General features: G+C 38.8%; 1 protein-coding gene across 1 annotated transcript in view; it reads right to left on the reverse strand.

Moving 5' to 3' along the window:
• The window catches only part of GABRA4 (gamma-aminobutyric acid type A receptor subunit alpha4), a 41,736-nt gene extending 20,573 nt beyond the window's left edge, over positions 1-21,163 (reverse strand). Inside the window, exons 1-8 of the mRNA XM_054291074.1 lie at positions 21,022-21,163; positions 20,793-20,911; positions 11,612-11,679; positions 8,971-9,191; positions 8,786-8,868; positions 6,899-7,042; positions 5,386-5,538; positions 2,759-3,018 (exon numbers count right to left, since the gene is read on the reverse strand). Coding sequence (XP_054147049.1) covers positions 2,759-3,018; positions 5,386-5,538; positions 6,899-7,042; positions 8,786-8,868; positions 8,971-9,191; positions 11,612-11,679; positions 20,793-20,911; positions 21,022-21,104 — 1,131 coding nt within the window. The 5' untranslated portion in view covers positions 21,105-21,163. The remainder of the gene's footprint in view (positions 1-2,758; positions 3,019-5,385; positions 5,539-6,898; positions 7,043-8,785; positions 8,869-8,970; positions 9,192-11,611; positions 11,680-20,792; positions 20,912-21,021) is intronic.
• Positions 21,164-21,462: the final 299 nt, after the last annotated feature.

A 21,462-nucleotide genomic window follows, 5' to 3' on the forward strand; every position in this document is an offset into this window, starting at 1 on the left:
CCTAATAAGCATACACTTCCTTTCCGGGCTAAGTGAAAATTTTTAATTTTGGGAGACTGGAAAATTTAGTATTATAGGCAAAGTCTGTTTGAAAAAAAGTTCAGGTTTAATATACAACTTTTCCTCAAACTCTGGCAATTGTACTGCTACCAACAGAATTTCTACCACAACAGCGCCAGCACAGCACAGATTTTTTTTAAATACTACTAATACTAAATACTATCATTTATCTATGGAGAAAAAATGTGCAGATTCACATTAAGAAACACTGCTTACAAATTACATGCTACAGTCCAGATATTGTCCTGGATTCTTTGTGCACCACAAATTCACCACCAATCTCAGCACCAAGGAAACTGAGATTTCATTATCAGAACTGACTAGACAGTATTTGTGCAGTACAAAAAAAGTCAGATTCATTATAAGGAATAAATAAATAATTCAATAATAATAATAATAGTATAATGATTAAAGATAAAATAATATAATACATAATAATGAGGAATTTTTCAAAATTATAGATTAGTCCTTAGAAGCAAAATATAGCAAGGAGTACTTTACATGTCAGGTTGGAAAGCAGGGTGTAACATCCATGTAAAGTTCTAGAGAATTAGATCCTAGCTTCTGTTCTGCACAGTGGGAGACCAGAAGTAATCCTCCAGTCATAGAAAGGATTGCGCAGTAGTTAAGCCTTTATTAACAGTAGCTGTGCACTCACCTTGCACACCTGTCTTGGAAGAGCAAAGTCTCAAACCTTAGTATAGGCAGAATAAAGGAGAAACTCTTTAAAAAAAAAATAACAGTTCAAGGTACAATCAACACTATCACTCATTTACATACTCTAACCATTAATGTGTAACCCCTTGAGTAGATTGCTCCCTTGAGTGCTTTCAAAATCTCCCAATCTGTGAGAACACTCCCATATTTATCCCAGCAGTATTAATTAAGCAGTGGAATAGAACTCTTCACATCTCCTTTTATCTACCTTCCAAGCTGAAAAAAGATGTGTGTTCTGTTGCTGCTGTTTTAAAAAAAAATAATAGCAATAGCAAGAAGAAGAAGAACAATTGGGGGAAAAAAAAAGGAGAGAAAGAGGAACTTCTCCAAAATGTGTATAAATGTCTAAGCATTACACACTACTAATTTAAAGCAATTCCGTCCATGAATCAAGAGTTCTTTGAAGCCACCATGAGAATAAGTTTTATTAAGCTACCTGAGTAAATGACTGCTTTCCTATTGTTTAAAATAAAATCTAATAAATAAACCTAGGATTAAACTGTTCTTAAGTAATTTATTTTCCTAGGTATCCAAATAAAACCCACCACCAAAAGCAGTATTTACTTTCACTGCTCAGGAACAGCCAAGATACTCTACTAAACCTCTTGCTGCACAGTCAAGAAGCTTAGCATAAGCTCATAGCACTAATGCCTCTGTGTACAAGGTGAACTTCGTGCTACTATAAACATATTTCTTGGTTCCTGTCTCTTACCAGCAGGAGTGACAAATAACAAACTCTTCAGGAGCATATCTATCCTTCTAAGCAGAAATGGGAGCTAACATAACAACACAGCCAGGAGATTGAAAACAGTATCTACTGTAGGAGAGCAAAGAAGAGGAAGAAAAATGGAAGTGGGTGGACAGCAGCTGCGCAGCGATAGAAAATGGAAGGGGTGGGAAGGCAAAAATCAGAGGATGAATAGGGAAGGAGACAAATGAGATGTGAAAAGAGACAGAAGACAAAATTAACAAGAGTTAGTCTAAAACAGCACTTCTTAAATCCTGGCTCAGCCAAAGGAAATTACAAAGTCAGGCTGACAGGAAGAGTAAGTAAATCACAATGCTGCTGTCAGCGTCTCACTTCTGGAGCGGCGTTGCCAAGAGCCAGTCACGGCTGGGAAGAAATGGCCCCTGCACGGCTGAGACAGGTGCTGCAGTGGCTTTGTTAGCTACATGTCTCATCAACAGCTGCTTCAGACAGTAGGCACCATTTATTGGGAATGGGAGAATGGAGGAAAGGGTAATCACAAGTGAGCCCAACTGGAAATGAGATTGAGCCCTTATTAGCTAGTCCACACACTAAAACAACTCCCCCACAAGTCACACTAAATCCAAAGCATTAGGAAAACAGACAAGCATGTTGTTAAAGAGAGCCACAAAAACTTATCAGCAATTGAGGTGAACTACTGTGCAAATTAAAATAACATCTATGGTAGACAGAAAGTTTCCATCCAACACTCTTGAAAAATTCCTGAAATTGTAACAGATAAAGGAAGAAATCTCTTGGCAGACAACATATGCAATGCAAGATCTGTGATGTTTAGAGAAGTGCTCCAAGGTACAGCTGGAGCACTGTATGCTTCAAGACACTAGCCACATAGGATAACATGATGCCCTTATAGTCTGCAATATCTTGTCCTGTATAATCAGTCTATACAGAATCAATGTGGAAAAGGAAAAGGAAACTAAGTTTCCTCAAGATTCTCATCCTAACTGATCTTCACCAAAACACAAACATAGAAGAGACTTCACATATGGATGGACATAATTGCCACCTCACCCCTGAGTTTATTCAATAACCAAATAAGAATTAAATCATGTTTTACAGGTCTTTGTAATTGAATATGGTATAGTATTAGCCATTAATCTGATGTACAATTATCATTAGCTCAAAGGGAGCCTAGGAGGAAGATACAGGCCAATTTTTACTGAGAAACACTACCAAAAATGCAGAAAATGTTTGCATAAGCTGTGAACATACCGTGAATGTCTCTTCTGTACTTCTTTTCCTTTGTACTGGAGCAACTGGAAATTCAAGAAGGGACTTGACCGTCTTCCTTTTGGCTCTTTCCATTTGAATGTTAGTGAAATAGTTCACAGCAGCAAACTCAATCAGAGCAGAGAACACAAAGGCAAAGCAAACCGCTATGAACCAGTCCATGGCAGTAGCATAGGATACTTTTGGCAGTGAATGTCTTGCACTGATGCTCAGCGTCGTCATTGTCAACACCGTGGTTATTCCTTGAAAAAAATAAAGCAAAAGAACTGTTGAATCAAAGTAAAACAAGGCAAGAACTGGCAAGGACCTTCAAACAAAGAATTTTAAATCACATATGAGTTGTTCTCTGCTGCTTGTGAACACGGCATTAAAGTCATGGCAAGCATCACATATCCATGAGCAGCTAAGTCCTAAAACAGCTTACCACTTTTTAAAGGAGCCACAGAAAGCCATGACTTCAGCAGATCATCTACAGCTCACATGAAAAAAAACCACAGAAGCCTTCATTTTACATGTTTTTCACGTCAAGTTCAGTTGAATTTTTTACAAGTCATTTTCTAAACTTGTGAATAAGACATAAGTTGTTAAATTGGGGAGTACTCCTCAGACTGCAACAAAAACATGACTTCTCCTGTAAACAGCTCTGGATGCCCCCTATTATTCTGCATCTGTGTCTCTGATCACACTTGTAACCCAGGAAACATTTTGGTGCCAAGGAAGAATATTATGCTAAAAACTCTGTTAGTTAAGAAATCATCAGGGTTTTTTACAGCCTTCTGCTACTAGTCAGCCAATGAAATTTAATTAATTTTCATCTTCTGAAATAACAACTGTAATTAAAATGTGTGAAGCATGAACACTAAAGATGGCCATCAAAAGATGGCCACTTCATGTTAGTACTTTGAATGCAAACACATGCCGCATAAAAAACAAATGAATGGGGTCTTTTTTCTTTTTTCATCCAGAATATCCCATATCATAGAAATGTAAAAGCCCAAGTATGCATTGAACACTGCATAAGTCCTAGTATGATAATCTCAGTGATAAGTGACTACAAATAGAGATGTCCTTACTCTTATGAAAAGAACACTGTATCCATTCTAATTCAAGATGCAATTTCTATGCTTAGAAGAATTTAAATTCATTAAGATTATGTTTTTCAACAGATTTCTCACATCCCCATTTGCTAAATGATGGTATTCCATCAAGGTAATATAATAAAAAAGGCTTCACCAACACACTGCCATACAGAGAAATGCTCACAAGTAAATCAGTCCTTCCTTCTAAAGAAGAAAAACAAGAGAGTAGCAGCTAGGTCATGATAGCTCAAAGGATTTCTCAGAGTCTTCAGGAGGATAAAAAATACAGATGCAAGCTCACAAAACCTTCTTCAGTGGGAAGGTGTTGAAAACCACACCACTGAAAATGTTTAAGTCTGAGAAAAAAAAAAAAAAACAAACCAAGGGAAAGTTGGTTATTTGGGTTTTGTTTCTTTCCCTGGATGAGGCCCATCTCTGTTTAGCCCCATCCTTTCTAAGGACCTGAGTAGACCTTTGTCCACTTCAAGCAAAAACTTTGTCTGAATTGTTTCTAAAAACATTTGTTTAATAGTTGTAGAAATAAGGTAAAGTAAAATAAATGACCAAACATTAACCAAAAACAAGGAGGTAACCTGTGACAATATTAGTTTACTGACAGTCTTTATCAGATTTTTCTTTATTAAATCATTCTTCTGCAAGACTTGGAGCTGCCAGTACAACTGCCCCTATTACTCTTGCCAGCATCTAGCAGTCTATAGAGAGGCTTTTAGTAGAGCATTCTCTTCCTGCTTTAGGCAGCTTTTTAAATGCTTTTATCCCATTTCTTTGTTAGGAAACATATTTCCATTTAGATTCTCGCACTTTGTCTTCCACTGAAGATTTTCTGTTATTTTCACTGTGCCACCTCATTCAAGCTGTATTTTGAAAAGATCACTTTTAATATCTTGTGATCAGTTTGCTTTTGTAATTCATTTTCATGATGGCAGTGGCAGAAAGGAAAGAAATGCACTAAATATGAAATTACAGTAACAGAATCTAAGCCTTATTCATAGCGAGCTTCCACTGATGACACAGATACCTGATAACAAGACGTTGGAACATCTCACACGCTCCAAAACAATTTATTGTACAAGTATTCTATAAACCTTCAAGTACTTTCACTACTATCCACTGGAGGATAAACCTGATCTGGATGTAGACTAACGACTTGAGTGTATTACTCAGAGCCATGCCTTTCCAGTTTTGCTCCCTCAAGCAGGTAGAATCCCTAGAGCTGAGGAGCCATTTGCTACAGGTTACCATGCCACCCTTCTGGCTATACATTCCAAGTTTCTCCTCATAGTCCAAGGATTCACTCAACAACATTCTTCATACATCAACAGAAAGATTCCCCCTGAATTTAAATTATCCCCTTGTTTCTGCAATAGCATGGAATATACTCTGAATTTAAATTATCCCCTTGTTTCTTCAATAGCATGGAGTATACCTCAAGGCACAGAAAAGGCCTATTCTAGTGGGAGTTATTAAAAGAGCAAGTACAAGAAAAAGTTAAAAAAAGGAAATAATTACCAAATACAGTTCTAGCGGGTACTGATTCCTTATTTATCCAAAATGAAACTTGAGAGAGGATCACGGTCATAATGCATGGGATGTAGGTCTGAATCATAAAATAACCCATTTTCCGTCTGAGATGGAAATAAACTGTCATAACAATATATTCACCTATAAAAAAAAAAAAAGAAAATATTTTTCTGTGTATAAAATTTGTTTTAGACTCTCAAGTAGGATTGTTTAAGGTGATGCTATTCATGTACCTTTACATTCACAGAAAGATATCGTCTTAGAACGAGAATGAATGAAGGTTTGTTTAAAAATCCCAGAAAGAGTAGGTCCTTACACGGAAGTTGATATCAAAAATGCTATAATACAACTAATACTGAATTACATTTTACAGTATAAGCATGATTTTAAAAATCCTTTTGACAGCTGTTGAAGATGAGAATCCAACAACACAATTTATCTACCTACCACAGTATCTGTAACATTGTGGTACCTACCTGCTGAATAAAAAATTAAGAACAATGATACACATCAAATGTTATTCAAGCATCTCAACTTTTTGCTAGATTTATAAGTCAGTCCCACTATGATAATGAAACAAATCATTGAGAAGAATTAAAAATACTCTAAATTTATCTAGAATGTTGTAATTCATATTAAGCAAACAGACCAAAAAAGCAGTTTTACCATAAACACAACAAACTGTCTACAGCACTACAGAATGAGCCTTTTGGGACACCAAGGAATTTTTTTTTATTAACTCATAATAATCTATATGCTGAGAAGTAAATTTCTAGTGAATTGCAAAATGCCATTTTATCTTTGAGTAAACCATCCATAGAGCAATACATCAAATATGTTTGCTTTATTGGTTTCATTTTGACTATCTCACAACACCCAAACCTGCTGATGCTTAGGAAATGATTCCAAATTTTAAAAATATTTTGGGAATATGCTTGTTTATCACCACACTGCTCATCAGTGATACTTCAGTCATTTTGGATGCCTGTAGTTGCCATTTGCCTTATTTCTTACAGCACAAATCAGCAGAAGTATCTATTGTGACTAATGTATTTGTGCCTACCCTTATCTGGCTAGAGGGTTTTTATGGTTTTAATAACCCATTCTGTATGCTGTACTTCTATCCCGAGCTGTTTGCACCACCAAACAAAGGAAGTCTTCTGCACATAATGTGGATACAGTGCTGAGAAATTACTTCCTCACCCAGGCATCCTCTTGACTCTTCAAACTGCATTTTAAGCAGTGATTAAATGCTCATTTTGTCCCTTGGAGTAATGATCTCATTCTAGCTTTCTGAAAGACTGTCACAATCTACTGTAATGAATCTGCAAATGTAAATCTCAAGGACAGAAACCTAATTCAGATTTACACCCTCAGCCCTTAATACATACCCTATGACATTCAGTAGAATAAAACGTACAGGAAGAAAAAGAAAAAAGGCTTTGGGCAATGTTACAGGTTAGTTTTACCTCAAGTTGACTTTTACTGATGAGATTCCTACCTGTAATAGATTTTATAGTTTCAGAGGATACCGTATGCCCAAGCAGGTCATACTGAACTAAACTGGAAGACTCCTCAGGAACTTCCACTGACTTCTCAGGTCCTTTTGTCCAGGTATAAATCATTTCACTCTTTGGATAAGCATCTACAACACAGCATCAGTTTGCATAAATAGGAAACTTTTTCTCATGCCTTACTAAGAACCAAACCAAAGCTACTGAAACCAAACAGTAAAACATACATGAACAACTTCAGAAGATACCTTTCATGTTAAGTTACCCCCAAAAAGCTACCCTTGGAGTAGAATAAATAAGACCTGAGGTAATATGTCAAGTGTCACACATAAATTCACTTCACATATGAATGTGAAGACTAAACATAAATTCCTTATGGATCAGCCCTTACTGGGCATGCAAAGTTTATCTTTCTTTCAGCAATTTCTAACTATAATTTTACCATTAAAATATACTAATATAAAAAAGAAAAGAGTATGTACAAGGAAGATATATTTTGAAGGTTGGGCGCACATTACTTTACAAAAAAAAAAAAAAAAAGATGATTATACTAAAAATGGCAACATTTTAAACTTCTGTTTAAAATATTTGCCAGAAACCGTAGGTCAGCAGAGAATTCACAATGGCCCCAAAATAAGCACACACAAAGAAACATTTTACATTTAATTCAAAAGACATGTCTTAGGGCTAGCATTCAATCCCTACACAGTCCAAACTCCTGTTAAAATTGAATCAAATCAGTCTTACATTTGAAATGGTTACACATTATTTCAAGTTTCACTGTGGGAAACATCAGACTAGTGTTCAGCAATTCCTGCTGAGTGGTGATTCTGTCTGAAGAGCTGTTACGATGAATGAGCCCCCACTATCAAATTCCCCCTATCATACAGCTGATATCAAAGGCAAATCTTGCAGCACATGGCTTCCGCTGATGAAAAGTGGTATCAGAGCTGTGTCTTTCATACCTCTGTTCAGGTTGACTATCCAGCTGTATAAGCTAAATTTATGCAATGCAAAATCTCTGAAGGCTCTGCAGCAATTCCTGACTTCAGAGCTCTGGGGTCAACGAGAACAGATTAATGTCCAGCCATTGGAGGGTCTAAAGCAGAGAAGTCAGTGACCAAGAAGGCTTAAAAGAATAACAAGGTACTTAATGGAGGGCACCAACCATTTCCAGAGGGTCTCAGAGGTCTCTGCTTTGCATTCACATCAAGGAACCACAGCTACCCTCTCTATTTTTATGCAGCAATCCCAAACTGTTCCTCTATCCAAAATTTGGATATTTTTCAAAAACCTACATCTGACTTCAAAGCAGAAAAGTCATCTGCACTAAGATTTTTCGCACCAGTTAAAAAGTTATTTATTTTGTCTAAACTTGCCATGCAAACTCCTCTTACAGGCCAGCAGACAGACAATTACAAATAGACATCTAATCTCTGCACATAACCTACACCTCTTTCTTAAGATGCCAATGTGCTTCCACTATCTGTAGAGAAAGTCAGCTAAGCTGCTTCCCTAGGTGTCTTTTACCCAGCTGCTTAAAGGTAAGTTTCTCTTCTCCAGATAACCTCGCACTTCACTGAGTATCCAATTCCTCCCCAGGAGCCAAGAAAAACAACAAATTTCAAGCAACTGCGCGTCCAGAGTAGTGGGGTTTAACATAATAGCTGAATCACCACCTGCTTTTTAGTTCTCTGGGTTTAATTTTTGAGGTACTAAATTGAAGTATTGAGGAAATTAACAGGAGTTTTTTCTGCATAGAGATTGCATATCAAGACATAACTCTCTAAATTCATAAAGTCTAGTAACTGCTTAAAATTTAATTCTACTATTTAAATTCTGTAGTTACAAGAAATTTGATAATTGCAACTTACAACTCCCAAATTTGAGAGGACAAGCATGACCATCCATGGGAAAATCCACTAATCTCATGGGACACTCTGCACTTATTGTAAGCCTATAATGGAACAAATTAAATAGTCTCCGGTTGCCATTTTGTCTAGGCAGTACAACTTTTGCATACAGTAATTGTAAGAAGTCAAACAAATACATTAGATACCTCATTGTGTACAGGATGGTGCCATTTCTCATTATTCTGAAGAGTTTATTTGGGGCTGTCATATTATGTGCAACAGACTTTTTCCCATTCCTGAAGAAAGTATCAGGAGTCCATACCTTCGAAACCATCAAGTTGTTAAGTCTTAAAATTTCAATAGGGCCATCATATTTTAATCTTTTATCTACCCATGTCTGACGAAAGAAGACATCCATTGTATATTCCTGTATTAAATTGCAGAAAAACAAAGATCACATTTGCATGTGTGTTTCCTGTAAAAGAAAAAATCCCTCAGGAGCAAAGAAATCATTAGAGAAGAAAATCCTAAGTCCACTACAAAAACATCTTTCCACCAATTAAAGTGTCTTGTGTATTTCTTAATAGCTTAATTTCTTACATTAGTCATATCAATAAACTGCTACACATTTAATCATTAAGGAATAATTAACCTAATTAAGTTTCAGGAAGCAGTCAACTGAATTGGAAGTCAAGCATATAACTGGAAACAAAATTATCTCTGACAAGAATTGTCAACAGATTTTTAAAGAAAATGTATCCATTGATCAGCTGCTGCTGGCTAAATTGAAAATACCAGGACAAATGATTAGTTCCACTTTAAAGTTAGGAAAGAAAACCCAACTTCATCTCATGGAAAGTAAGCTTTTAACTGAGGAAAGCTAAGTAAATCTTTTGCCATGCCCACAAAACAGGGATAATAAATTATATCGAGATTTGCATATATATCTACATTTTTTAAAAGTATGTAACTATCCCATTAACTTCCTCAGAAAAGCCACTCAGATGCTCCAAAGAAAACATGCAAACAACTGCAGAACGGCAGACAGAGGCACATCATGAGAAATCAAATGTGAATGAATGGATGAAAGAATGCATTTCTCATCCCAGGAAGCTAAAGCATTTCACAAAAAAAGCTGCCATGTGGCAATGAAAAAGGTCACATTTAAGTCCTTTCTAACTTACAGTTTTGATTTTGTTGTTAAGTCAAACAATGTTTTCTGACTAGATTTCAAATTCTTCTGCATAATGTCTCCACTGAAATTACTTGCAAAACCGTATCTATTTGCATTGGCAGGAGGCATGACTACTAGTAATGCATCTTAGGATTCCATATCTTCTTTTCCACAACTGTATCCTCCACTGTGATTTATAGTCAATCCATGAAAAGTGTCTCCTCTAGTGTCATTTCTTGCTGGCAAATTCATAGCTCATACGTAGCAGTTTCTGTTATTAGCTTCTACCTGACAGATTTTGTAATATAAGATCTCAACCATTTTCATTAAATGAAAGCCATTCATAAAATGAAAATGGGTACAAAAGCAACTAAAAAGACGTTCTGACCTCCCCTGTACTGAGACCATAGCACGCGTCACTGTTGCAGCAAGTTTTATGAGTGCAGCCACATTCAGATTACATGGGGTCACTAATGGATATATTAACTGAAGCGTATTCCAGAAACAATTCCTGCATCCCTCCTAAATCATCCTTAATGAAGAAAGGGGAAATCAACTTTCCTTTTTCAAGTTCCTTACCCATCTTCAGTCCATGTTCTCACTTCTGCCTAGATATATGCTCCAGTATAACTAATAACTTCCCCTGAAAATGAAACCTGAGAGATGACATGCAGCCCTCACTGCAGATTTGAGGCACTTATTACTAGATTTCCTTGGGACCACATTCTTGTACCCCTTGTCACTCTGAGAAGCATCATCCTGCACGTGATAATCAACAAAGGGGTAAGATGCATTTCAACATGAGAGTGCTGTCACAACTGTAGCTCTGGAAAAAAATACCTTACTATCACATACCTTTCCATATAACAAAATTAAATCAAGTGCAACACAAAGTGAACAACAGCACTATATGGGAAGAAAATTACTACCCTGAAACTGCTTTTTCCATGAAGAAGTTCAGTTCAACACATATGGCTGCATTGTTTCCATGGGATTTCTTGATTATGTTATAAAAAGATCAACTGCTGCATGATTTAAGGGTGCATCACTGTATTTGAGAAGTTGATGAGAGTTTTGCTGGATTTGACCTTGAAATCAAAAGCCATTCAGCCACAAATAACAGAACATGCAAATGTAATATTTCTCCTCTGTTACTATTTCATGCATGTGACTTGGACATTTAATTTCTGAATATACTTGTGAAAACTCTTTTCAGACAAACATTTGCTGAGAGTGATGCTTAAAGGAGCACAAGGATCAGCAAAGGGCATTCATCTGAAATGAAAACGTCAACAAGTATTTTTGAAGTGATGTCATTACTATTCACCTGAGCATACCACAAGTTTCAGAAATGAAAATCAATTTCAAAGATATTACACATTTTCCCCACAGTAGACTTACTTAGACACTCCCTGCAAGGCTGGATTCTGCCTCTGTGCCGTGAAAATCTGTTTTAAATCCCATGAAGTGAATTTCTTAAGCCAGCCAAAACCCACTGAAAGTGTGACCAGAATCAGGCCTTATGTATCTAATTATAACCTGTAAATTAAGCTGTTACTAATCTTGCCTAATTTGCATGATTGACAGAACAGTACAGATGAAGCATCCACTCCTACTGCAGCTAATGGTTTCTCAGAACCAGGAAATGGCATTTTAATCCCAGAAATACATACCATTTCTACATCAGAAACAGGTCCAAAACTGGTGACATATATATCTGTTTTGACTTCAGTAACAGGACCTAATGTATGAAAAGGAAGTGAGCAAGAAAATTTGAATTTTGCAGGTCAACAATTCCCATAAATGATCCTGGTGTGTGAACAGTTACCGCTTTCAGGGTTCTGTGGACGAGCAAGAGCAAAATGCAAACAGAGGTCAATTCAGATAAGTCTCAAATAAGAAGCACTTTACAATTACCTTTACCACATAAGTAAATCAAAAGCAGCATTGCCATGCAAATCCCCATTCAGATAACCAAAGTTGACTCAAGCGCTAAGAAAACTGATGCCAAAAAATTAAAAGGCTCACTGAAAACACCATTCTACCTTACACCAAGCACTGAATCCCAGAAATCCACTTTCCTCAAAGCATTTATTACTAATATTTGGACCTACAGGCAATAACTGGGCAACAGACATTAGCATGCTATGTACCGAGTAATTTAGTATCGCAGGATCAAGAACTGCATCCACTTCCTGAGATGTACTTAAGTGCTTTAATACTAATATCCAAAATAAAAGTTGAAGGTCTAAGTACCTTGGAGAGTTTGAACCAAGATGCACATTCTGCTACAATGTCTGTCTTGAAAGAACCAAAGATACTTAGGACACTGCCAAAAACAGTGCACTGAACAGAGGTTTTGCACTCTCACAACTGCCTATGGCAAATCAACCACCAGAGAAAGCAGTTTCATTTTAATGTATTATTTCTTTTACTACCTTGAAGTCTTAAATGGGCATTTGCTCTTCTGTACACTCTAGATTTCCCCTTAAACCAAAGAAAACATGCACTAATTCCACTGGGATTTAGGTCTCTTCCTAATGTAATAATCTAGAAGGCTGCTAATCATGATCATCTGTTATGATGATTTTGTGATCAAAGCATTAGCTAACAGTTTAATTCAGGTAATTAACTCACATCATAAGTTTGATAAAGAAATCTACCAAAGGTCTTACCAAACGGTATCTGTTTGAAAACAAAATGCATCATCTACAAATTCACAACCAGATTCTAAACCCCTACAACTCAAATTACTATAAAGGATAAGTGGCTCAAGTCTGATAAATCAGGTTTTATCATAATATTTGCAATCTAAAAATGAAAGAAGGAAAGATTCAACAGAGTTAGCAGCAGAAGAATGTCCCACTTGAAAAGAAAAAAAATTCTAAAAAATCAGTCTTCACAGATGTCACTTTGAATCAAATGGTAAAAGATAAAAAAAGAAGTAAGCAATGGGAAAACAGGGAAATTTAAGTTCTTGCACCTAGAATAAGTCTCAAGCTGTGAACAAAAAGTAAAAGAGAACCATGCAAAATTGTTTTACTATAGAATTTGCCAATTATTTAGAGATGAAAAGCTAAGAATTTTTCATCTAAACGTCAAAAAGATTACCTTGCTGGAAGCTAAGTTTCTCAGAAGGGCATTTTTTCAAAATAAAAGTAGAAATTCCACTGTACAACAGTTGGTAGCTCAGAGATCCCTGGAAAGTTGTATAGTTTGGCATGTCTGTCTCAAAGAGGCTTTTAAGAAGCAACCACCAAGTTCCAGATTACACACTTTCATACCAGGCCATTTGTTTTGCAAGGGGTTACTGCCTGAACATGGAAGCTGCTCCCCTTTCTCCAAATAATAAAGCATTCATCAGTCAGGGAAATCCACGATCGCTCATTTTACCACCACATGGTCCAATGACATTTCCTGAATATATTGATTTCTGGAGAGTAGAATTGCTCCAAGAGATTAGAAGTGAAGACATTTATCTACAGTGCTAGCAAATAGCAGAGAAAAGCCCAGTCATACTTGCATGTAGAAATAGATGAGATTCAATTACCACTGATCTCCCATAAGTACACTTTTAAAATTTATCCAGGGTTGATTTAAATAAATAGATATTTATTTCATTTGATCTTGAAATAGTTCTGCAATCATTTCTACAGAAGTGAAAAATTCATTTTCCCACATAGCTTTAATAAGAAAATACAGGAATTAGTCTTTGTTACTCAATAATAAGAGAATACTGAATACTGCACTCAGTTCCTGAAGGAATCCCTTTCAGGAACTGCGTTCAATATTCAGTACTCCCTTTTTACTGAGTAACAGAGATAAGTGCCTGAATTCCTTTCAGGAACTGCTTTACTTGTTAGTTCTAAGAAACTAAATAGGAATAGTCCTTAAATAAACCCCAGACCTTTAAGTGCTTTTCCTCTGATGGTATAGTCTTTTCTTTAGCTCACAGAACACTGTAATTTTACAATCATATCAAATTGTGCAAAGGGACAGATTTTCCTACAGGCATGAGCTGCTTCTCCTCAGACATTGATTTCTTTTGTTTTATTAAATGATTACAGCTTCATGGAAGTTAGGCATTGCAACTGGTTTTTGAAGTTTCTCGGAAAGGGGGAAGCTAATATCAAGAAGCTAATCTCCAAATCACCAAGCCTACAAGTTAATGCTATTTAGAAACACTGCAGCAGCAGCACAAGACTAAAACCATGTTTGAATTCACTCTCCAGTAACTGCTATTCTGCCCTCAAATATTTATTAGTATGACCCCTGAGAAAGAAGGAAGCAGGAACTCTCAGACAATTATGAGGCCACAAATATATTTCAGTTGCTTGTCCAACATGATGGCAGAAGAGTAACAAAACAGATGTGAAAATCACATCTTATTCCACTAGAAAATGGCAGATGAATGTGTATCTAGAGATACTTTAAACATCATAACAGTTATCCAGCTAGTACAGACATACAAATCCTTGATTTGCAGCCAAAACCTTGGCCAAACAGTTCAGTGTCTGGTAGGAGCAAAGACAGTGAAGCTGATTATCTCCTTAATGCTTTCTCTCCAATTGCAGCCCTTTCATGCTCCACGTCTTCCACCTACACTGGCCTTAACAGTTGTGAAGTGACAAATCTTGGATTTTCCAGCACATCCCAGTACTTAATGCCAACCCAGGAGTATCTATGGCGACACCAATACCTACCTCTTATTCTTCTTGTTCTAGAAGAAAACATAGTTGGTAACAATAGCGGGGGTATAAATAGTGAGTCATGCTGCTGCCTCTTTTTTAAACTATTATTAATCGTGGGAATTCCTGTCAACGAGGAGGTGATCTGTAGTCACCTAACCTACTTTTACTGGTGATTTAAGCAGCCCTCCAAAACGAATGTGTTGCACCACTTAATCAACTCAGGCTCTGCAAGCAGAAGATCCTATTAGAATCCTTAACGCTCTATTACTGGCAATAAAATGCAGTGAGTTGTAAGAAGGCCAATTAACTTTAAATATGACCATTTGGGCTTACCCCTCAATGGATCTTCACAAAGTATCTATCCACCATAAATCTTCAGGAATGCTGAAGAACTATTTATATCGTACTGGTGTGTATTTTTATGTCAATGAAATAGGAGGAGAGTCCTACACACTGCAGTGGGAACAGTTACGTCTGAATCACTGCTTGCAAGATAATATACTTTAAAGAAGCTCAGGCAGGATTAAAAGCAACCCCTGCAAAAAGCCAGAATAGTTCAGTGTTATAGATGTTACATGTGGGCTGAAGAAGTGATGCCAGGCCCTAACCCTGGGAAGAGGAGTGCAAGAGAGCTCTCCCATGCATTTTATGTCAACATATGGGATGAACTGCAGCACAGCTCCCAGTGAAAGACTTCGGGTTCCATTATCCCTGCGTCTCCATAGGCAACTGTGACTGCAGAGATCCCTGCTGAATGTAAACACTCAAATCCTGAACAAGCTTTCTGTATATTGCAAATTTTGCCATCAAGGGTCCTGCAACTAATCGGAAACATTAACAAACAAGCCTGTACAAAGGTTTCAACATACAAAGTGCAGTTATGCTGTGCAGTTATTGGTGCTATTATGAGATCAATCCCAGGATATATAAACCACATAAAATCATATTATATCAGTTCCTACAGCTACATTTAAAAAAAAAAAAAAAGTAGTTGCTACAGATTTTTTTTTTAAATATAACTATGTGTGAAAGATTTGGTGTTTTCTCTTTCCAAGTTCTTGCTGCCTGAATAGGGTTGACATTTTTTAAGTGAGGAAAAAAAGAAAAAAAAACCCTATCATATGAAATATGTTCTCTTGTTTCATTCTATCAGAAAGAACAGCTAAGGTCACCTGCTATATGTAAGAATTCTGCTCAGAAGCCAGAAGTAGATAGGGCATTTTTAAAAAATTAATGCAGAATTCAAACACATGGGCTACATTCTCTATCAAATTACAATACAACAAACACAGCAGCACACAATAACCTTTATCTCTATGTATGTTCATCCATCAGCATGTCAGAACCTGAGAAGGGAAAAGTATACCTCTAGAAATTAGGAGACTACTATTTCTTTGCCTATTTATCAGCAAAACATCTCTGCTGAGCCAGCCAATAAGCCTGCTACTGGTGCCAGTTTTCATGATGTGGACACCTGTCTACTAAGAACTGGACTAAGAATATCAGCTAATTTTACACAGATCACTGAACAACAGACAGATGGTAATGACTTCAAGCATTACTAACGGAGGCCAAATTCAAATCTGTCACCTACAGGTATCTAACACCATATCCTGTTAAGCTTTGAGTCATCAACTCTCACCAGCTGAGAAAGAATGGACAACTGCCGGGAAAAAAAAATGACCCACTTCACTTTTCAATGCTCACTTCAAGTCCATTTGCAATCTAAATAGTAAAAATAAATTATAATATCTATTATGCTGAGCAATGGAACCTTTAAGGTACGCCTGAGTTCCTAGTAAGAGCAAATAATCATGCAGATATTTTTATTTTCTCTAAAAAGAGAAAATTGCCTTTGCACTTCAAATGTATTCTGTGTTTATTTTCTGACTAAAGTCCTGCATAGAGAGGAAATGAAACTCTTCAGAAATGCTGTTCATCAGCTGAACAACACACAGACTAAAGGGGCACAGAATCCTTCTCCTACCCTTCCTAGGGGAGACAATGGCCAATATATTTAATTCCACCAAGTACTCAGCTGCACAACTGAGCTGCACTCAATCACAAGATCATGGGAAAGAACACAAAGGGAGGAAGAAAAGAAAAAGGGAAATAGATGAACACAGTCCTAGTCCTTCTATTCAGGAGTCAGCAGCGGATGTGGCAATTTCCAAAGAGAAAGCCACAGAGCTAACACCAGTAGTTGATAGCGAGACTCAAAACTTATGCCAGGTTCTAACGCACACAAATTAACAGAACTCAGGAAGGGAGAGGGCTCCATCTTTCACCAGCTGATGGGCAACCACACCACAATACATCAGCAGCGGGCTGTGGGTGATGCCACACCGTGTGGTCAGTGGCTTCCACAGCCAGCCTGAGAGCCTGGGGCAGGAGGCAAGTCACACACCACTTTCTTTCTTTGGTTGGCCATACAATTGGCCAGTAAAAGCAAGATACCAGAGATCAGATGTTTTCTGAAAGGCGCAATTCATTAAAATTAGCAGATACACAGCAGCACACAGTCTTGTCACCCTCATCAGCTTCAGTCTTCTTACTCCTTCCTACATCTCTAATCCAGGTGTAAGTGTGATTAGGTACTGTATCATGACAATTTCAAAGACATCAGCATATTTTTCAAAGTTACTATCCAATACAGGTTTGAATCAGCTCTTGCAGGCCCCTTACTAATGTCAAGAGTCACTCAAGTAAAGTCTGAAACCATGCAAGGGTTTAAAACGGCAAATCAGACCCAGGCTTTTTACTTCAAGTGAATAAGGCTCCTTTCAAAGACTTTGGACTTCTACTGTAAGTTTGAAACTAACGACCAGAAAATAAGGTGATTTCCAGAGAAAATACAGCTTCTGAAATTTAATGTAATATACAAAATTTTAAAAGCAGATGAAAACTGTAGACAGGGTTTAGCTAGAAATGCTTCTACTTCAAACTTTTCCAGCTGAATCAACTCTGGTAGTACGCTCGAAGTTTTCCAGCAGATGATTTTAATTAATGTCACTAGAAGCAGTTTCTGTAAAAACACTGTTTTTATAGAGTGGTTTTGACCACAAAACCTACTTGGATTATAAATTGCATGCAGAAATTCAGGATAAGGGTATAACAGAACATACAGTGTAGGGAATGAACTAGCTTCACTTCCATCACACTATTTTCAAACATCATACAGCATTACTTTACTCATTAGTCTCTAAATACCTTCCATCTACCCAAATTCAAAACTCTTATGCATTTAAAGTCTTCCTGACAGCAGTTGCAGGGCTTTTTTTCCTTTCCTACATGAAACTGCCCATTCTGCTTTATTTCATTCAATTGCTAGGTTACATTTCTTTGCTACTAAAGAGTAGCAAATCTAGAGAGTTAGATTCTCCCTCTGCCTCAGCTTAATTGAACTTTCACCTAATTGGTCTTTTAGTAACCTTTTTAATAAACACGTCTGGTTTTGTTTCTCACACTACCAAACCTCGCAGTGCATCTTAAGGTGACAGCAACTTTTTAAGTTTATTAAATTCATTTAATTAAGTGAACTTATGGTTTAAGGTGTCAATGCATATCCACCACCAAGAGAAGCTTCCACATACTCCACTGGTGTTCACAACTCTCCTGGGAGACCACGTCGACATTTGTAAGCATGCTGAGGGAATTTGACTTCTCCTCCAAAACTACCGAAAATTGTGCAAATTAATGATAGTATGGAGAATATTGATCCAGTTGTAGGCAATTTCCAAAATCAAACATTTTCTACTTTGCTCCGCGTGTGAATTATGTTCATGTATTTTTATTTGTGGTAATGCTGTAACATGCCAGCAAAATTCAGAATTTGGCTACCTCCCCGAGTCTGATTTTAAACATAATTTGTGCCAGAATTAGAAATATTTTCATCAATATGAAGTTTAAAATCAGCATCAGTTAGTTCTCTGTGAGGCCTTTTGTTCCTAAAATGAAACCTTCGTTTCATTTCAGGCCCTGTAAAAACTAGATGGTGAATCAGCTTCAAGAAGAAAACAAAAATAAGTATTCTGCTGTTCATCAGAAGGTGATGTAGCTTTAACATTACCAAAACACACTACACTTTCCGTCTCTGAATATTCCCATCCCCTCTGACATTTTGTTTGCAATGCTATAAACTAGTGAGTGACCCACTTTCAAGCTACAAATCCCACGTCTGATAAAGATTTATCAGGAAAAAGCCCCAAAATAAAGGTAAAAGTTGATTTTTGTATTCTCTATTTCAATAAATAGTCTTTAGTTATTACTCTGAGCAATGTCAAAAAGTGAAATCTGATCCATTACAGAAATTTCTGTCTTTGGTTGGTTTTGCTTTTGGTTTTTTTTAATCCAAAGTTGTTCTTCTCAAATCAGGTGTAGATAATTTTCACTGTAAGGAGCTAGGGAGGCAAGCATCATTTTTAAAACCAAAGCATTTTCCTCCATGTTTTACTTAAAAGTTCAAAACTCAAAGATGAGTGGTTAAATGTTAGCCATAGAGATAGTTATGAGGAAGGAAGAAGCAAAATAATATCCATTTTGTGAAATATTGGCCCAGAGATGTTTTCCCCAGGCTGAAATCTGAGTTTTTGCTTCCCTCTCTCATTTACTTCAATATTCCCAATGTGAAAGTTCAAGAAGATACAATGAACTTTTTCTCCTTGATTGCGTTTTCTGAAAGTCTTCCACACTTACAGGGGAAAAATACCTACTCTTGCAAAACATCTTGCAAAGGACAACTGTATTAAAATAAAAATCACCATATATTACATATTTAGTGGTTGTTTAATTTTGGAAATCTGATAATGCTCATAAAGCATCTTTTCTAGATGACTAATTACTTGGCATTCAACCTAAAATGATGCCAAACTTAGCACATCTCTTGTACGCGTGCAGAAGTGTCTGTAACCTCTCCACAAAGACTAAATTGCAAAAGACTATCAGTTCCCAATGACTCCTCCGGGTGTTAATAAATTTAGCTTCCTTCTCACTTGATGTGTAAGCTAACTTAAGAAGGCCTCATTAATTCCACACACTCAAAATAATGAGAGTGGTCCATGGGTGCCAGGTGCTGTCCTTTGACAACCACAGTCATGCATGTGAGAGCACTGCATATGGCATGTGGGGAATGTGCTGGCATACGTGTCAGTGTGGATGGATCACATGTATGGAGAAGGTACTTTCAGAGGAGGAAGAAAGTATTTTGCAACATAAACCTACGCAAGGATCTCATTCAATCCTGTATTGGAAGCAGCCTATAAAAACCTCATTACAGCTCTGAGCATCATGAAAAGGTCTGTAGCATTTTTTAATAAATATTTTAATATTACTTTTAGTTTCAAATTTGCGTTTTTAATACCTTCTTTCCAGATTACAAAATAAACTTTTATTTTGCCTGGATCTTAACGATTTTTGGTTCCAAGACCCTGCACAAAAACATCAAAATCATAAAGAACAGCAAGTCTGGCTGCTTCTTCAGCATCACAAAACTGCATCTTAACAGCCTGGGGAAAGGAAGAGGCCCAAAACCCCCACACGCAGAGCACAGGGGAAGGCAAATTTAAAACCCCGCCACGTCTAATTCCTATACAGCCATCAAGTCTACGACTTCTAAATCAAACCTGGAATTTCAGCAACTGTGGTAAAGAACTGGCACCTGAGCTCTGATTTTCCCTAACTAGAGGAACAGAATCCATCAGACCTAACCTCCTAGGCTGCTAAAAGTACACTTGCTTCTTTTAGGACCCGATCGTGGCATTTACGGGTCAAAACCTGCCAAGACCGAGAGGAATATGGGTGTTAGACAGACAGGTCACTCCGTCCCCACCAAGCCAACGCGCACTAGCCTCAGCGCTTATTTTTTCCTCCAGCGCAGCAGCAGCCGCCCGATGCCGGGATGTGGGCAGAGCAGCAAAGCGGGGGCTGAGCCCGGGACCGCCCCAGCGGGGCCCCCGCGGCCGGGACTGCGCAGCACCCCCGGGCTTTCGGGCCAGCCTCTGCCTCTCCGCCGGCCCCTCTCGGAGGGCTCGGACCCCGCAGCACGGATGGGGACACACCCCCACCTTTTCGGTCAGCAGCGGGTCGGTCTGAGCGCCGAGCGCCGCGTCCCCCGCCCCAGCCCAGCGACCCCCCGCCCGCCGCCGGCACCGCGCCGCCACCGTACCCCCGAATCCCGGTCGCAGCCGGTTGTCATAGCCATCCAGGAGGCTGTTCAGGATGTTGGTAAAATTCTCCGGCCACAATTTCTCCTCTTTTTTGGTCTGCCCTGGCGGCCCGGTGAGACTGCGAGGCAAAGAGGGAGCGGATGAGCGGAGCCGCCGGGAGCCCGCGGGAGCGGCGGCACCGGACCGGCCGCCCGGGTCCCCCGCCGCCGCCGCCGCCGGGCTACTCACCAGGTCGCCAGGCACAGGCAGTGCAGGAGGGCGATGGAGAGACCCGAGGACATGGCGATGGCTGGCTCCTTGGCAGAAACCATCTTTGCATGCCATACTTCACGCCTGGGCACGTTAAACGCCTTGTCCGGGGCGGGGAGGGGGACGCGGGGCCCGGCGGGGGGGCGGCGGCCCCCGGCGGTCCCACATGCGCGGCGCCCCGGTTGCCAAGCGCCCGGCACGGGCGGAGGAGCGGCGAGCGAGTTTCCCCGCACCGTTAACTCTCTCGGGGCAACAGGCGCCGGGGCCGCCGCTCCCCCCGCGCCCGCCCCCGCCCCGCCCCGCCCGCGGCCCCGCGCTCCGCCCCGCGCTCCCCTCGCGGCCCGGCCGGCGGCCGCCGCTGCCTCCGGCGCGGTGCGGGGGTGCGTGACAGCGCGGGAACGGCGGCCGGGGGCGTCGCGG

This window comes from Melozone crissalis, unplaced genomic scaffold, assembly GCF_028551555.1.
Source record: "Melozone crissalis strain CALT ecotype California unplaced genomic scaffold, PUWL_Pcris_2 ptg000006l_1, whole genome shotgun sequence".
Lineage (NCBI taxonomy): Eukaryota > Metazoa > Chordata > Aves > Passeriformes > Passerellidae > Melozone > Melozone crissalis.